This window comes from Euleptes europaea, chromosome 2 (genome assembly GCF_029931775.1).
Source record: "Euleptes europaea isolate rEulEur1 chromosome 2, rEulEur1.hap1, whole genome shotgun sequence".
NCBI classification, from domain to species: Eukaryota; Metazoa; Chordata; class Lepidosauria; order Squamata; family Sphaerodactylidae; genus Euleptes; species Euleptes europaea.
In genome coordinates, this window is record NC_079313.1 from 15,315,395 (window position 1) to 15,333,341 (window position 17,947).

Below are 17,947 nucleotides of genomic sequence, written 5' to 3' on the forward strand. Positions count from 1 at the left end.
CTGTCCCAGAATCGCTCCCGCTCCTTGCCACGTTGACAGGCAGCGGGCAAGAGGCGCCTGTCCAGTTTGCGGAGGGGGGAGGGACGACCTTCCACGCGGGATGCCCAGAGCCGGAGCGTGGGGCCAAGCCAAAGGGGCCCCTGTAACAAGACCTGGCCCACCGATCCCAGCTCCGGCCACCAGAAGCTGTCAAAGGTAGGGTAGAAGCGGGGTGAGAGAGAAGAGCGTGCTGACGCCCCCCAACGGGAACACTGGGCGAGGCGGGGAGAACGCTCGGCCCAGCTGCAGCCTCCAGAACCAAAAGACCCCTTCCCCCACCCAAACTCTGCCACCTCCTTCCGTGTGCTTAGCCAGGGCTCAAGGCTCTGGCAGTGGACATGCAAAAACCAGACAGTGGATGCTATTTGGTGTGGGGACTACAACATGTCCCGGGAAAAGCTGCCGGCCTTCTTTTTCCTAACCCAGAAGGCAGAAGAGTCTTGTCTCCTGTCACCGGCGCTGGCCGCCAGCAGTCAAAGGAAAGGACCTTGTGTGGCCGGCCGCAGCCGCCAGGCCCCCCGGTGTCCAAAGTGCCTCTCGGCTCCAAAACCAAACGTGGCCCGCCGGCCCTTCAGAACTCCACCTTGCACGCTGGGAAGCAGTCGTCCTGCATGGCCACTGTGCTGGTGCTGCCCAGGACGGTGACCCCCAACTCCTGCTGGCGCTCCAGTGTCTCCAAGTACCATTCGTGCATGGCCTGCGAGTCAAAGGTCGGGATCAAGGTCACCTGGAAGGAGAGACCAAAAGGGGGTCAAATCCAGGGCTCGCTTCCCCTTGAGCAGCAGCCACACATTCAACAGTGGCCCTTTTCCCACCTAGCAAAGGAGATCTGGGAAAGATGCAGGGGCCTCCCCAGGGCAGTCCCCACAAATCACCTCCACACAGCTTAAGCACCATCAAGAGGGCAGCCGAACCCACAGTCAGACTTCAGCTGCGAACACATCCAGTGGGCTGGGGCAAAAACCTCGGTCATTTATGCATGGGTACTTACACTCATGTTCGCCCCCATTCTGAACTGGTTGTTCCTTAGAGTTATGCATGAGTTTTCCATCCATTAGAGGTGACTTTGCTGCCAGCTTTCACAAATCCCGGGACTTCCCGTTCCTCTGTTAACCTGACTCTTCCATCTACCCTGAGCAAAGCCCAGGTGAAATCCCCGTGCATAAGGCAAAGTGTGGGGCACACAAGCTGGGTTTCGCTCACAGCCAATTACAAAGCAGCATGTCCAGAGGCGGGGATTGAAATACTTCCTGCTTCCTGGGAGCTCTTTCTGAGCAGAAGAAAATCTTTTTAAAACTGAGGGTTGGATTTCTCCCCCCCTTTCAGATTACTCTGGTTGTTGTTGTTGTTTTGTTCTTAAAGTGCTTTTTTATGCAGCAACTGGGTTTTGGGGGTGGGGATTTTCTCTCACAGAAAGCTCTACAAAGTAAGCCAATTACAAAGCAGCATTTCAAGGGGAGGGAATTTGATTTGAGCTTGGAGACTGCTGGTGCAGATTTCCAACAGGAAAGTGTGGGTCCTGCCAGCAACGAACCTCAGGTAAAACTCCCGTGCATAAATGACCGTCTGCTCCCCTGCTCAGGGAGAGTGAGGCACAAGGTGGAACCAAAAATTAATCCGATCGCTATCTGTGTTCCTAAGTCACAGAGCAGGTGTTGAATGTCATAGGGCAGGGCAGTGCTATTCACACTGGGGTGTGCCCAAATCACACCCCGCACCCTCCCAACTCCACTGAGCAAAGCTTGGAGCCCTCACATGACTTAAGCGGCTCTTCTGTTGGAGAAAGGCTCCTTGGTGGGGGGGGGGGAACCCAATCAGCCTACACGTGCCCTTTGGATGCACTGTGACGTTCAGAGATGTTCAATTTTTCATTGGCTGTTTATGCTTGGTAACTAGCAGCGCGTTCCAGGCTGAAGTGCCCCACATATTTTTTTTTTTATTTCTTCACGCTGAACCGTCATTACAAAGCCGCTGCATACCTGCTTCACATTTCTTAAGAGCCCCTTTAACGCAACCTTTTGTATTTGCTCCGCCCCCCACATCGAAGCATTCACTGAAGGAACCATGAAGAATCCCAGCTGCGGCTTAGCTATGCAAAACCACTATTGCTAATGGCTATGCAAACGAAGGAGAAGGTGAGTGGGGGGGGGTGGAACTTGTTTGATTTTCTCCTCTTGCATCGGGACCATGAATGGTCATTTTAAAGGTCGGGTTTAAAAAATAAGCATTGAGCAAGGACTGCTTCAAGGCTTCCTTCGCATTATTCATGATTTTACTGACTTTCAGACGTGACTTCGCTCTGGCCTCGTTCTTCCCCTGCAGTTCTAGGATCCTGTTTTAGAACGAATTTAAATACTGCTTCGAGGCAAGAGCAACGCAAATTCCCCCTATTTCCATGCATATCTCTTAACTTCAGGTTTCCCTCCCCACGTCCATTTTGGCTTCTCCCTCCCATGTGTCTGTCACTCCCATCCAACCCCTTCCCTCAAAGCAAAGCACAAAAGAGGGAGTTAAACAGTCATGAAATGTGCAGGAAGATACCAAAGAGAGGCAGCAAAGGTTGGAAGGCAGCTCCCAGCAGGGAACTGTTGAAGAAAGGTGGGGAGGACTAACCAGCAAAAGCACACGTAGTCCCTTTAAGAGCTGACCTGCCCCCTCCAACAAGGCTGCGTTTTCAGGGGGAGGGACTCAGAAGCTCCGTGATTCACTGGGGATGCAAAATTAATCACAAGATACTCCTGGAATTGGGGGCGGGGGGAAGCTCTCATGCATATGATGTTTGATAATTCAGAGCAGAAAACTGTGCAGCAAATCGAACACAAATTTCCCCTGCTTGCATAAATGTCCTGTCTGTATTTTTTCCTGATTTACTGAAAAACAGGGAGGAATTTAAACACATGCTACACTTACCAAGATTAAACTTATTTTAACAACCTAAAATGCATCATTGATCACTCATTTATAAAACTCACCCTCCAGAAGGGGCTAGACAGACACCAAAGCGAGATAACCCTAGGTGCTGCTATCCCCGTCACATGACGCTTCCGCCTGGTCACACGGAAGCCCTCCCACATGGCATTTCACCCTTAGGCCCTCCGTGCCCTGGGCTCACCTGGGAGTCGCTCGCCCAATGCTGCTTCCCGGACAACAGTGCATCCAGGATGCCCCTCATGATGCCTTCTTTGATGTGGTCTTCCCCGCTGATGACGTAGCACTGGGACCGGACGCGGCGGAAGAAGTCCTCGTCCACCTTTGGGCTGCTGGCGGCACCAGGGATGTAGGCCAACTCCAGGTAAACCGGGGGACATGGAAGGGCAGACTTGGTGCCTAGAGAGGAGGGGAAGAATGGCGAGGGGGATTCAGCTGGAGGGAGAAAGTACACATCTAGGCAAAGGACGACAGACTGGTCAGAGGACCCAGGGAGACCTGGAATCAAGTCTCTTTCATGAAGCAATTTTTTGGGGGGAGGGGGAAAGGCACCTGGGCCAGTCAGTCACACTCACCATCTAGCCTACCTCACAGGGTTGTTGTGAGGATAAAATGGAGTAAGGAGGTACTGCATAATGCTGTCCTGAGCTCTTCGGAGAAGAGAGGCATAAAGACATGAAAAATACTATTACTACCACAACAGTTCTCCTTTGGTTTTGCTTGGCTTCAGAAGACATCACAAACGAGTTTTTGGTTGCGTTAATGGAATCAGCAGAATGTATAAAACTAGGAAGGGTCCCAGGTTCAATCCAAGGCATCTTGCATCATAAAAGCTCTCAAGGAGCAGCTGCTGGGGAAATCTTCTTTCAGTCAGAAAGCCCGAGAGCTGCCGCCCGTCAGAGAAGAGAATCCCAAGAGCAGAAGGAACAACCGTTTGATTCAGGATAAGGCCTCTTCATGCGTCACGAAGGTTTAATTTCAGTCTTCCTCCAAGGAGTTCAAGACAACATACATTGCTCTCTGCTTCCTTGTCCATTTTATCTGCACGACAACCTTGTGAGGTGTATTAGGCTGACGGAGACTGACCGATCACAGGCCCCCTTCAAAGACTGCAGTCCTCCGGGGGAGAACGGGGGCTATGATACCTCCACTCTTTTCTGCTGCATTTTTAAGTAGCTGCCTCTGTACTTAACTTGTGGAGAGCGGCATTCATTTTAAAATAAGGCACAAAGAGGGCTTCCTGCTCTGCAGCAACACAATACCCTCGTGGCAGGTTGGCCACAAACCCCGCAGACCAATAACTAAAACCCCAGGACACAGCGGCGGCAGGCTTCCACTGAGGGTGCAATGACCCCTCCAGTCAGCAGGTGGCACTCTTGAACAAATATTTACATAGCATCTAAACACACACACAACACAACCCGCTTGATGGAGGAATCATGGGAATTGTAATCTGAAGACAGGGCTGGGAATTTGCAATTACAGCTCCTCCAGGCGCTACGCTTTGGGGCATGGTGGGTGAAGTCTATCAGCCTCTGCCAGGGTGAACGCATAAAGGCAGAGAGACAGTCACTGAACATGCATGAATGTTGGATTTGAAGGCAACATTCCTTGGGCAGGCTGCATCTACGAAACTAAACCATGTCAATCCCTGTTGACAGCCATGGCTCCTGGCCCCGCTGGATTTCACTAAAATGTCTTTATGTTATCCTCCATCAATTGCTGGACCCTTCCTGCCACACATCACTCTCCCCTCCTCCCATGCCCAAGGAAGCATGAGCTTACCTGCTGGAGACTGTCTGCCAGCTCCTGATAATGGCCTACGAGCGGAGAGGGGGGCTCGGGTGTCCCCACCGGCTCGGGACGCCAAGGGCTCGTTTCTCCCAAAGGTGGGCAGTCGCGCTTTGTCTGCTGAGCCGGCAGAAGAGGTTTTGGTCCTGCTGCTCAGGGCCAAAGCTTTTGGGGTATCTACTTTCGGGGGTGCCGAGCTCACCCGTGAAGGGGCCCTCTTGGCCTTGGCGGGCCCTTCTTTCTCGGGATCCACCATGCAGATGCCTGGCTGGGCAGGCAAGGGGCACGGGTCTTTAAGGGGGGCCGGGAGTGGGTCGCAGGTCCGAGCCAGACTCTCAGGTTCGTCGTCCGAGTCCAAGCCGCCGTCGGCTGTAATGGAAGGACACTCCTCAGTGGCCGGCGGGATGTCAGAGTCTGAAAGGGTAGGCAGCGACTCGCTGAACGAAGTAGGTGGGGTTTCGTCAATAAGGGCGTGCGGCTTGCGTCCCCTCGGGCCTTTCCTGTGACTCAGGGGTTTTGTCAACTCTTGGGAGAAGTCGCTGCTGTTCGACATGTCCCGGGGGCTGAAGTTGACAGAGGGGGACCTTTCTGACTTGGGGTGCTCAAACTCACATGGAGACACCAGGCAGAGGTCCACGTCGTGAGGGGAGTCCGAACGACGGCCAGACTGAGGCAGGACGTGGCCGTCCAGTCGCTGCGCGCTGGAATGGTGGTGGTGGTGGTGACAGGGTCGGACAGGCAAACTCAATCCGCCTTTGCTCAGCGGGGCTTCTGGTTCTGGGGTGAGTCCCCCTGCACGGATATTTTCCACTTCTTCTTGAGGGAATTCGCTGACTGGGGGCAGAACTTGCTCAAAGGAGATGGAGAGAGACTCGTCAACCTCAGTAGAATGAGGGGATCCCACTTCAGCCGGGAGGGAAGGAGTGGTAATGGTGGGGGACACATCTGCGACATCATCCCGGAGGAGGCTGGGGGACAGGCAACCTGAAGGCCTTTCCTGCGATGAACTGGAGTTGTCACGCGAGGCCCGTGAGCCAGAGATAGAACCATCAGGCTTCCAGGTATTGATAATGGCCACTGGCTCCTCGGCCATGATAGCATCTTCGACCGGGGACTGGTGGAAGGGGGTGTGGCCAGCACTAGCTGGGGTGGAGCTGGAGGGGGACATCATTTCAAGGGTCTTCTCCTCGGAACTGCCGCAGGCCTCCTCGCCCTCCGGACAGTGGTTGAGGCCTTCCCGGATATCTGTGGGAGTCAGCTCAAAGTTGACGCTCCGATCGCTCTTGGGAGTCTTCGCTAACGGGGACGGCGGTCCAATGCCTTTCAGAGGGGAACTGGCTTCCAGGTGCCGGAAAGGCTGGGGGCTCTCTGGATCTCCCCCAACACCCAGGCCATTCTCGGCACTCTCTGGGCCATTTCCATGGCAACCCATGCCGTCCAAGGGTGAAGGTTCCAGCTCACTCTCAGCCGTGGTGATGCCTTCGTCGGTCGAGTCTGCTCCCAAAGGTCCCTGCCGAGAGCTCTCCCTGGGCCTCTCCATCTCCTGTATCCCATTCTCCGATGAAGATTTGGACACATCTGAGCGACCTCCCTTGGCACCTCCAGATGTCTTTGGGGTGCCGGCAGTCTCCTTAGACAGCTTCGTCTTCGGCTTTTCCATGTCCTTTTTGAGGGTGGGGATAGACTTCTTGACACTGCCCATCTTGGTCAGGGGCCTCTTGCCCTCTGCAGCCGGGAGTTTCCGAACTGGCTGCTTAGTCACTTTCTCCTCCATCATGCCATCCTTCTTGGTCTCCTCTCTCTTTATTTCTCTTCTGGGAGGATCCACCTTCCCCTCTTTCTTCACCATCTTTGACTCTTTCTTGGTTACATCCTTGTCTTGGCCAGCGTCTTCCTTTGGTGATGGCTTCTTCTCTTCCTTCTTCACTTCCTTCTTGGGTATCTGCCTCTCCTTCAGCAATTTGGGCCTCACGTCTTGTTTGAGCCTCTCTGTTGAAGAGAGCAACTTGGATCTGGCATCTTTAGTTCTCTCTTCCTCAATGCTACCTTTTGAGGTCTCACTAGGTGCCTTGGGTCTATCTCGGACATTTACTGGCTTCAGTTCCCGCTTCTCCTTGGAAACTGGCGCGCTTGGCTCTGTGAGGCTCAGCCTAGAACCGGACTTGAGACTCTCTTGGCTCTCCGTCCGCTTCTGCTTGAGCGGAGTAGAAGAGGAGAAAGAGTCCAGGTCCTTCTGAGTAACCACCGGATGCTTGAGGAACTCCAAGTGTTTGACTTTCTCCAGCCCTTCCAAGATCTTGCTGGGGGGTGTGCAACCAGGGAACAAGACCCGAACAATCTTCTCGGTGGGGTTCACAGGGTGCCAAACCAGAAGGGCACAGATGGAGGTCAAGCACTGCAAGGGCAGCTCCAGCCCTTTGGGGTAACCATTCCCACACCACTGCTGCGTCAAGAACTCCAACTCTTTACTGCCCTTCACTGGGTTGAGGACATACATATCCAGCCGTCCCACACCCATCTTCTGGAAAAGGATGGTGGGTTCTGCCTTGGGGCCAACATCCCGGTAGAGAGGGCTCAGCTTAATGCCCAGCTTGTCTAGGTACTGCAGGGCCAAACTGCCCTCGTCGCAACTCTTTAGGATACCCGAGTCTCCTTCTATAGTCTTCAGCTTCTCGGAGGCGTTGAGGAACACAACGCCCAACTCCGGCGAGATGAGATTCTTCGCCCAGTCGTCGTTCTGGGAGCCATGCGTAGACGGATCCTCCTCCATTTCAGCCAGCTTCCTCTGCAGCAGACTGTTCACCCCGGGTAAACTGTCCGTCCCGATGTGGGTCACCAAGATGGAGTCAATGCGGTCCAGGTGGCGAACCAGCTTCCAGAAGGAGGACCTGGGATTGGAGCCCCCGTTCACCAATATGTTGAACCCGTTAACAGCGAAAAAGGCAGAGTCTCCTCTCCCGCCCGGAAAGATATAGCAGCAAGGCTTGGAGAGCTTCAGGAAGCCGACGGTGCTGGGAGGCTCCAAGAGGTCGAAAGGGGACGGGGGATCTAGGGACTCCGAAAGATATTCGATGAACTCCTGTAAGCCCTCCATCTCTGGCAGCACATAGCCGGGGTTGAACCGGAGATCGATGAAATCCAACAGGTTGTGCTCGCCCAGCCTGGAATCCTTCCATACCCCAAAGTCTGGGCAAACCACAGTCAAGCAGGTTTTGGCCGAAGGGTTTGCTGAGCTTAGGAACTCCCCAACCTGAGAGGGCAGAGAGAGAGAACACAGAAGGGGGGGGGAAACAATGAGCATATGAAGATGCCCTCAGCAAAGCCAGATCAAATTCTGGGTCCTAGTGTCCCAGTACTATTCTCACTGACCATCAGCAGTTCTCCAAGCCCCCAGAGGGGAAAAATGTACTCCCCCAGCACCACCACCCAAGACCCTTTTAATGGTGATTGTCTACATACAAAACAGCTATACTGCTGGATTTGTCTACATACAAAGCAGCTATACCACTGCTGAACCATGGCCCCTCTGGCTACAAGCAGAAAAACAGCTGTAGGTCTTGCTTCTGAACATCAGAAGCTGCCTTTTCCATCCAGCCCAGCATATTCTCCCCTATTTATTTACTTTGTTTCGCCTATTCCAACAAAGTACGGCCTCCCTTTAAAATCTTGGATTATACCGTTCCTTTTATCGGATCTAGACTCAGATATTGAGAAAGTACATCAGACAGTGAAATGCTTAGCACATGCAATGGCCCCGAAGCTATCAAATAGCTCAGGTAACGTTAAATCTACCCTGTACCACAAATGGATAAGGTCTTTTATTAATTGTGTGTGCTCTAAAATTGTAAAACTGTTTATTTTCTGCTCCTCTATATTATGAATGCTTAAGACTTTGTCAATGAGCAATATATATATACACACAGACTTTGTTTATACTCCCCTTTTCTCCTCAATGGGGGATCCAAAAAGACTTACACCATTCTCCTCCTCCATTTTATTCTAACACCACCACCGTTATGGTAGGAAGAGGGAAATGGTGCCTTTGCTTGCTGGAAAACTCCGTTAGAGCAAGAGTCCCCTGGAAAATCCCCTGGAAACCAGCTGCCACCACTCAGGACCTCCTGAGAGCCTCTAGACTGACCCCCTGCAAAGGTAGTCTTCCAGAGCAGTAACAAGGTACCTTATAACCAACCTGGTAGCACCCGTGCAGTCTAGCCCATGGGGGAAGAGATTAAGAGAAACATCCCAGATGAACAGAAGTGAAAAAAATGCCTTTCCAAAAAGGGTAATTGTAAAAAAAGGGTGAGGGGAGGAAAGGGTGATTGGATTCAAAAAGGGTTGGGAAAAAGACAAAACAAAATACAGGGGAAAAACACACAGCAACAACAGCACAGAGATATCCAAATCTAAACACACATTACCTACACTGCAGCAGGTTCCTCAGAGCATGTGCAGAGCTCCTTGTGGTAACAAGAAGTCAAAGGAGTCCTCAACCCCCACCCAACTTCCTGCAGGCCCAGTTTCCACTGAAGACTGAAAACTGAGGACAAGGGAAATCTCAGACGTCCACATATTTATGCGAAATGGAGCTGGACCTAACCCAGCCTCCTTTCTAAGAATGACAAGCGGATTTCCCTAATCCCATGCAAATCCCCATCTCCGATGTCAGAGGCTGCTTTTACCAGTCAGAGTCACATACCGTATAGTCCCACCTCCATCAAGCACCTGATAATGGCTCTGAACTTCAATGACAAATAGATGGCCTGGATCAAACCGGATCGTCCTTTGTCCAAAAGGGATTAGGTCTGACAGGATGATCCAGTGTGGATGGAAGTGAATACTAGGGGTGGTGCACCATTTTTTATTGGATTCCTGTTTACTGGACACCAAAATTTTTGGAAAAGCCGAAAAGAAGCCAAATACCCATACCGGTAAATGGGGTTTTCGGCATTTTTTGGATAGCCAAAATTTTTTGATCCACTAAAATCTATGGGGAATTTGGGGGGGGGGCCTCTGGGAGGGGCTGTTTTTCAAGGTAGATGCACCAAATTTGCAGTTTAGCTACAGGTGACTCTCCTTAGAAGAACCCCCCATGTTTGGTGAAGTTTGGGTCACGGGATCCAATTTTGTGGGACCCCAAAGGGGGTGCCCAATCCATCCAATGGACTTTTCAACTGTGCTTTCACATGGTCCCTGGCAGCCCTGTACGACGAGGGCATCACGCTTCTGCTCATCATGGTGCGAGAAGGGGGCGTGTACCAGGGATAGGCATCTTGGAGCAGCCAGTGGAAGCCGATGTCTTCCACAGCTCTGCGGGGCCACCCGTTGACAGTGATCACCTTGCCAATGAGACAAGCGACCTTTCTCTCTTTCACATGCTTCCCTCCTCTTGGCACCCTTGTGCCGCCCTCACCACACATCTTTGTCAGAGACGCTTGCAGCCAGTCTGAACTAATATGGATAGACTAGACATATCTGGGAGAATCCGGCCCAGCGGGAATCGCCACAAGACTCAAATCCGTGACCCGTTCATAAAGCCAGACTCATAGAATTGGAAGGGGCCATACAGGCCATCGAGTCCAACCCCCTGCTCAATTCAGGATCAGCCTAGAGCATCCTTGACAAGTGCTTGTCCAGCCTCTGCTTAAAGACTGCCAGGGAGGGGGAGCTCACCACCTCCCTAGGTAGCTGATTTCATTGTTGAACAACTCTTACTGTAAAGAAAAAAAATTCCCAATATCCAGCCAGCCCCTTTGAGTCCACAATTTAAACCCATTCTTGCAAGTCCTATCCTCTGCTGCCAACAGGAACAGCCCTCCTCTAAGTGACAGCCCTTCAAATACTTAAAGAGAGCAATCATATCCCGCTCAACCTCCTCTTCTCCAGACTAAACATTCCCAGTTCCTTCAGCCTTTCCTCGTAGGGCTGGGTCTCCAGGTCCCTGAGCATCCTCGTCACTTTCCTCTGCACCCGCTTGATTCTGTCCACACCTCACCACCAGTTCCATCTCAGGCATGTTTTCATACCAACAAGCCCAATTTCCAAGGACAGATCAGTCAGCGCGTCTCAAGTTCCCAGAACAAACACCCAGAGCCTCCTGGCAGCAGGTGAGGCACAGGACAGGGGGGCAAAAGGAGACTCACCGCTTTGTCAGCAAAGACCTGGATGAAGTCCTGCAATGCAAAAGTGCCCGTCTGGAGCACCAGCTCCCCCGTCTCCTCCACGCAAGGCCCAGCAAAGATCAGCAGCTTGTGCTGGGAAGAATCGGTGATCAGGCTGCGGAGCTGGAGCAGGGAGGGAGACAAGAAAGGATCAGCCCTGGGATCATGAGCATGAATGCCCCTGAATCCAAGCCTTCGTGGCAGTGGAGCCATGCCGCAGCCCCCAATCAGGGATGAGAGAGCACAAGGCTGCTTGGCCAGAGCTCAGAGGCAGGGCCCCTTGCCTGGCAGGTTCACCACCACCCCCAGTTAAAGAACAAATTGTTGGCAGAGTATGCTAAGTACACATAGAAGCGTCAGACTCACTGATTAAAGATAAAGTTGCTTTTTATTGAGGGAACTACATTTTAGAATAAGAAAGCTGAGAGACAGAGCCTCTAGCGTAGCTAGATAGCTAAGGAGGGAGAGAGAGGGTAGAAAGACTTCCGAGAAGAAGGAGGAAATTGATGCTGAGAGTATCAGTCCAAGAACAGTCAAGGGGTGTGAAAAGGGTGGTCCCAAAAACACCTTATGCGGTCTGAGCCTTTGAGCTCTTTTAGTATGCCTTTAAAGGAGACGACGAGGTTTTGCTATAGCTAGAAAGGACAGTGAAATGTATATTTGCCCTGAAAATAAGTTCAAAACTGTCATGGTAGTATAAATGGTGTTTTTTTTAGCTTTTTCATTTATTATACATTATATTATGTGTGTGCTGACTTTAAGAACCCATTTTAGTGTTTTTAATCTGTATTAATTGTACAGCTATAATAAAGTAAAAAAAAAAGAGATGTGAAAAGGGTGGAAAGGTCTCTAGCCTTACAGCCCTAACTAACTGTTCACTTGCCCATCCCCTGCTGGTTCTTCTTGTCAGTTCCTTCGCACGCTAGACACCGCCACTCTTCCAATGCTAATCTCGAGGAGCAAGCGCAGAGAAAGGCCTTTCTGTGACTGGGATCCTCGCAAGATGCTGCCAGTTGGAAGAGATGAGACCGGGAGAGACAAACCAAGCTTCCAATTTGATCTGAGGCAAGCACACGCTGGCTCAGGGAGGGGCCATTGCTCAGCGGTAGAGCCTCTGCTTGGCATGCAGAAAGTCCCAGGTTCAATCCCCGGCATCTCCAGTTCAAGGGACTAGTTAGGTAGGTGATGTGAAAGACTGAGACCCTGGAGAGCCACTGCCGGTCTGAGTAGACAATGCTGCCCTTGATGGACCAAGGGTCTGGTTCAGTATAAGGCAGCTTCATGTGTTCACCACAAGGAAAGGCTTTCAAGAAGCCTTCGCCTCATTGACGCATAACACCCCACCTGGCAGAGAAACCAGTTAGAAGGATATGAAACTGCCCTGCACCCAAACCAGGCCTTTGGTCCATCTCACTCAGCCCAACCGGCTGTTGCCCTTCAAGGTCACAAGAAGAAAAGGTTCCCTCCCAAAACCTGGGCGGGGACTATGGGGATTGTACCTGGGACCATGCTTATATAAACCACGTGCTCCGCTACTGTGTCACATCCAGAAAGCGCGCACGCACACACACCATACACACATACGTCTCTGAACTTTCATGCTCAAGTCTCCAGGTGAAGGGTCTCAAAAAAAAAGGCAGCCGCCAAGTGGGATATGCATTAGCTTGAAAAAGATTTTGCTGCTATGTATGCTTGGCATAGATGTGAGTAGTGGCCCTGAAACTCAGGCCATTCATGCATGGCTCTTTCCTCGTTGTCACCCTGCTGACTATTTCGGGGCTTTGCTTTGAATACTTGCATTTTCCGACCAGCAGAGGTCACCTCGCTCTCCCCACGCATTTTCTGCACGCTGGCTAAACACAAACCCAGAAAACGTGGGCAAAACACATGAAAACGCGACTTCCGGTAGAATGGCTGACCCGAGCACATCGTCTCTCAAGAGCTCTTGAGAGACCCTAGAGACACTCTGAACCGGGACACCTCCAGTGCCCCGAGCACGTTCCTAAATGGTGGAACGTGGAGCAGGAAATTCCTGCAGCCCTTAGAGTGCGGTTTGACTCCCAAACTCCCCCCAGAACGAAACCTGAGGGGATTTGGATGTTGGTCCCGCCGGCTGAGGAAGAAACCATCACCATGAGTTTCTCAAAGGACCCAGGCTCGGATCTCCTCTACCAATCACCATCTATTGAACCATTTTAAAGATAGAAACTCCGGCATCCGATACCTGAGTAAGTGCCAAGAACTCCTTTTGTTTACATTCCAATTTCGAAAGATGGTGGAACTTTTTAAAACGACTGCAGAAACCGCACCCCCCACCCAAGAATTTGAGATAACCCGGTTAAAAGGAATACTTAACAACTTGATTGATGAACTATAAACTTCATTCATGGCCAGACATAACAACAGATGCGTAGAGTGACACTGCAATTACCAATTAAAAGACTGTGATTTATGAGGGGGAGGGATGAACTTTCACTTCTGCACTGGAGCTCTTTCGTTTTAAGGAGTCCTTCAGCCACGTTTCACTTTGAGAAAGAGACTCCGCTGGGAACACCGGATGTTCATCCAAGCCTAATTTGAAACTCTATGGTTGTGCCACACAAATATCACCCGACGCTACAACAACTACTGACTGGACATTCATCAACCTCAGCAGAGAACTATGGATTATAAACAAGTGGAGGAAATGCTGACAAAGCAAACTGAAACAATCAACAAGCAAATTCAACAGGTTTCTAACCAACAAGACCAACTCACAAAGCAACTGATTCAACTTTTTGATAAGAAGTTTGGCAATGTGTTAAATGAGATCAAGACAACTAAAGACCAAGTGAAGGAACTGAAAACAGATATGAATGAGATGGAAGCCAATGTAAAAAAAGTAGTGAATAAGCAAAAAGAAATGCAAAATAAAATTAAGGGTTGTGTGAAACAAATTGAAAAAATACAATTACAAGAGGCTTTAAAGGATCAGATTGCACTTTTGGATATGAAATCAAGAGAGCTTAAAAATATTGTTGAAGGCTTTCACGGTCAGAGTTCATTGGTTCTTGTAGGTTATCCGGGCTGTGTTACAGTGGTCTTGGTATTTTCTTTCCTGACGTTTCGCCAGCAGCTGTGGCAGGCATCTTCAGAGGAGTAACACTGAAGGACAGTGTTACTCTGAAGATGCCTGCCACAGCTGCTGGCGAAATGTCAGGAAAGAAAATACCAAGACCACGGTCACACAGCCCGGATAACCTACAAGAACCAAGAGAGCTTAATTTACGTATACGCAATTTTTCTGAAAAATATGGGGACACCAGAGAGACCATGATAAAATCACTTGCTGGCATTTTTAATATGAATGAACAAAAATTAAATTATGCAATTGACAAGATATACAGGGTCCCCTTATCTCCAAAAATGCTACAACCAAAGCCTAGAGAGATTGTGATTGTTTTTTATGATTCTAGAATGAAGAACACTACCATGCAAAATCACTTTGACAACCCTTTTTCAGTAGATGGAACACCATTAACACTGTTGAAAGATTTACCTCGCCACCTGATTGCCAAGAGGAATATTTATAAAGATTTCACTATGACACTAAGGAAAAATGGAATAAAATACGCTTGGCTAACACCACAAGGTCTTACTTTCACTTACAAACAGATCAGACGTGCTGTTAACTCCTTGGCAGAGGTTGAAACATTTTTGTCAAGAAATAGAGAGCTGATAGATCCTACTCAAGGAGAAAGACAAGAAGAAATGCGACAAAATGAAAACCTAAGCGTGCAGGGTGCAGTGGATGGACATCATGGTCACCAAGAGACAAAATCAAGAAAGCAAGAACAAACCAACAGAAATTCTAGACAGAAAAAGCTGTTCAAAAAGAAGGGTTAAAGAGTTGGAGAATACTGAAATGATGGGAGAAGGGGGAAATTTGGGGGGGAAATAATGAGTTTTTTAAAATTACATATTAATGAAAAAAATATATGGGTCTATCCCTTTTTATGGCAGTTTAATGAATTTCTTTTCTTTTTCTAAATATTTCTTATTAATTTTAACTGATTATATATGTGATTGGATGATGTATTAAAATGGGTATATAATAGATGATAGAAATAAATAGAAAATTATAAGTAAATACTCATTAGTATGTTAGGAATAGACAATTTTTAAAATAAAGGAGTGACCGGATTAAGAAATGGGTAAGAAGAAGCCGGGGGAAGGGGAGTCAATTTTAATATCTGTATTTAATGAAGGCATACATTGAGCAAATATTGTTTTTTTTACTGATATATGGAAAGATAAGCTTTATGAAATGCCGAATAAGTTGGATTGTATTATTTTTTGAAAAACCAATAAAAATTTATATATATAAAAAAACACGTGAAAACGCGCGGGGAGAGCGAGGCGACCTCTTCTGGTCGGAAAATGCAAGCATAAAGCAAAGCCCCGAAATAGTCAGCAAGGGGACTGCGAGGAAAGAGCCATGCACAAATGGCCTCAGAATACGTTTCTGATGCCAAAATGTTGGTGCCTGGCCCCCCTCCAGCCACTCCCATTCCCAAAGCGAGGCTCCCTGCTTACCTCATCACAGATCGACTTGTCGGAAGGATTCAGCAAAACTAATGTCTCTAGGATATCTCCGCGATGATGAAGGGCACGCTGACCTGCGCGGAAAGAGAGAGCGATCTGAACAGGAACCTCAGAGAGAGAGAAAAGCCAAGACTGCTCTGATGCATCGTGGCACCCCCCTCCTGAAAAGGCAGCGTATTTATGTTAATTTCTGCCATTCCTACCCGGGGTCCCAGACAAACGGCAGGCAGCTGACAACAGGACAGGTCAAACTCCAAAAAAGCAAAGGCCAAAATGCAAGGCAACCACCCAGCCACAATGTACTGATTTACTATATTTACAGTCCACCTTTCTCATTGAGACTCAAAATTTATCACTGTGTGAAATAAATATAAAGAGACATCTAATTAGCAATATACTGGAACTAGGATTTCAGAAATCTGAATAAGAATGGCACATAAGGCATGACAAGGGCTGTTCGGAGAGTCTCTGCCAATCAGAAGAGACAAGTGTGCTCGATGGACACATGAAGCTGCCTTCTACTGAAACAGACCCTCGGTCCATCAAAGTCAGTGTTGTCTACTCAGACCAGCAGCGGCTCTCCAGGGTCTCAGGCAGAGGTCTTTCACATCACCTACTTGCCTGGTTCCTTTAACTGGAGATGCCAGGGATTGATCCTGGGACCTTCTGCATGCCAAACAGATGCTCTACCACTGAGCCACAGCCCCACCCATCATACAAAGCTGCTTTATATTGAATCAGACCCTTGGTCCATCAAATTCAGTATTGTCTGCTCAGACTGGCAGTGGCTCTCCAGGGTCTCCAGCAGAGGTCTTTCACATCACCTACTTGCCTAGTCCCTTACCTTCTTCATGCCAAGCAGATGCTCTGCCACTGAGTCACGACCCCTCCCCAATGGCTTCAGCCCCTATCAGGCAGTATCACACGTTCCAGAGCTTGCATTTTGCTCAAGGCATTGAATGGCTCAGCTTTGTTTTAAAATGCTGAGCACACACCACCCCTTCTGCAGCCATCTGTGCCAGAGACACTGCAATTTCCCTCCCCAATGCGATTCAATTCGTAGCTGGTATCAGTTAAATAATAATTACCGGGGGGGGGGGGGAGTCAGGTAGTAAATGTGTAGTACTAACAATATATAGACTAGTACCCAACCTCTGATATAAAATTACAACAAAAACTCACAGTAGTGTATTTATAAATACGTTACTTGCAAACATTACGGTTGCAAATCAATATCTATTTTACATTTGTGATACAGTGCTTACAAATAAACACCTTCTAATACATAAAGAGCGCTGTGGCGCAGTGTGGTAAGCTGCAGTACTGCAGTCAAAAGCTCTGCTCACGACCTGAGTTAGATCCCAACCGAAGTCCGTTTCAAGTAGCCGGCTCAAGATTGACTCAGCCTTCCATCCTTCTGAGGTTGGTAAAATGAGTACCCAGCTTCCTCTTCCCTAAAGCACTGCTCTGATTCAGGACCTCTATAAATCCCTGCAGAGCTATTTTCGGGAGGGATGAACAGCCTTATGAGCGACTGAGGGCACACCCTAAATTGCAAGGCGAGCAAAGGGGAGAAAAGGGCAGCCTGCCGTGCTTCCTCCATGCCTGGATCCAGTTCCCAGAGCAGCATTTTGTATAGCACCTTAATTGTAATTAGTACTGGATTTTAATTGTTCTAAGCCACTTAAGGAGCAGTGCTTTTGACTAAAAAAAAAAAACTAGGACAAAACTAAATCATAGAGTTGGAAGGGACCACCAGGGCCATCAAGTCCAACCCCCTGCACAATGCAGGAAATTCAAAACTACCTCCCCCCAACACCTAGTGACCAGAAGATGGCCAAGATGGCCTCCCTCTCATCATCTGCCTAAGGTCACAGAATCAGCATTGCTGACAGGTGGCCATCTAACCTCTTCTTAAACACCTCCAGGGAAGGAGAGCTTACCACCTCCCGAGGAAGCCTGTTCCACTGAGGAACCACTCTGTTAGAAAATTCTTCCTAATGTCTAGAAGGAAACTCTTTTGATTTAATTTCAACCTGTTGGTTCTGGTCCGACCTTCTTGGGCAACAGAAAACAATCCTCACCATCCTCAATATGACAGCCCCTCAAGTACTTGAACATGCTTATCATATCCCCTCTCAGTCTTCTCCTCTTCAGGCTAAACATACCCAGCTCCTTCAACCTTTCCTCATAGGACTTGGTCTCCAGACCCCTCACCAGCTTTGTTGCCCTCCTCTGGACACATCTTTTTTAAATTGTGGTGCCCAAAACTGAACGCAGTACTCTAGTTGAGGTCTAACCAGAGCAGAGTAAAGCGATACCATCACTTCGCGTGATCTGGACACCATACTTCTGTAGATGCAGCCCAAGACTACATTTGCCTTTTTAGCTACCGCATCACACTGCTGACTCATGTTCAGTGTTTGGTCTACTAAGACCCCAAG

At 49.2% G+C, this 17,947-nt stretch overlaps 1 protein-coding gene across 1 annotated transcript in view; it reads right to left on the reverse strand.

Annotated features, from left to right (window-relative positions):
* Positions 1-592: 592 nt before the first annotated feature.
* MAP1S (microtubule associated protein 1S) overlaps positions 593-17,947 on the reverse strand; it is a 44,770-nt gene continuing 27,415 nt past the window's right edge. The window contains exons 3-8 of the mRNA XM_056844678.1: positions 15,495-15,577; positions 10,902-11,042; positions 5,590-8,008; positions 4,753-5,526; positions 3,152-3,366; positions 593-766 (exon numbers count right to left, since the gene is read on the reverse strand). Coding sequence (XP_056700656.1) covers positions 611-766; positions 3,152-3,366; positions 4,753-5,526; positions 5,590-8,008; positions 10,902-11,042; positions 15,495-15,577 — 3,788 coding nt within the window. The 3' untranslated portion in view covers positions 593-610. The remainder of the gene's footprint in view (positions 767-3,151; positions 3,367-4,752; positions 5,527-5,589; positions 8,009-10,901; positions 11,043-15,494; positions 15,578-17,947) is intronic.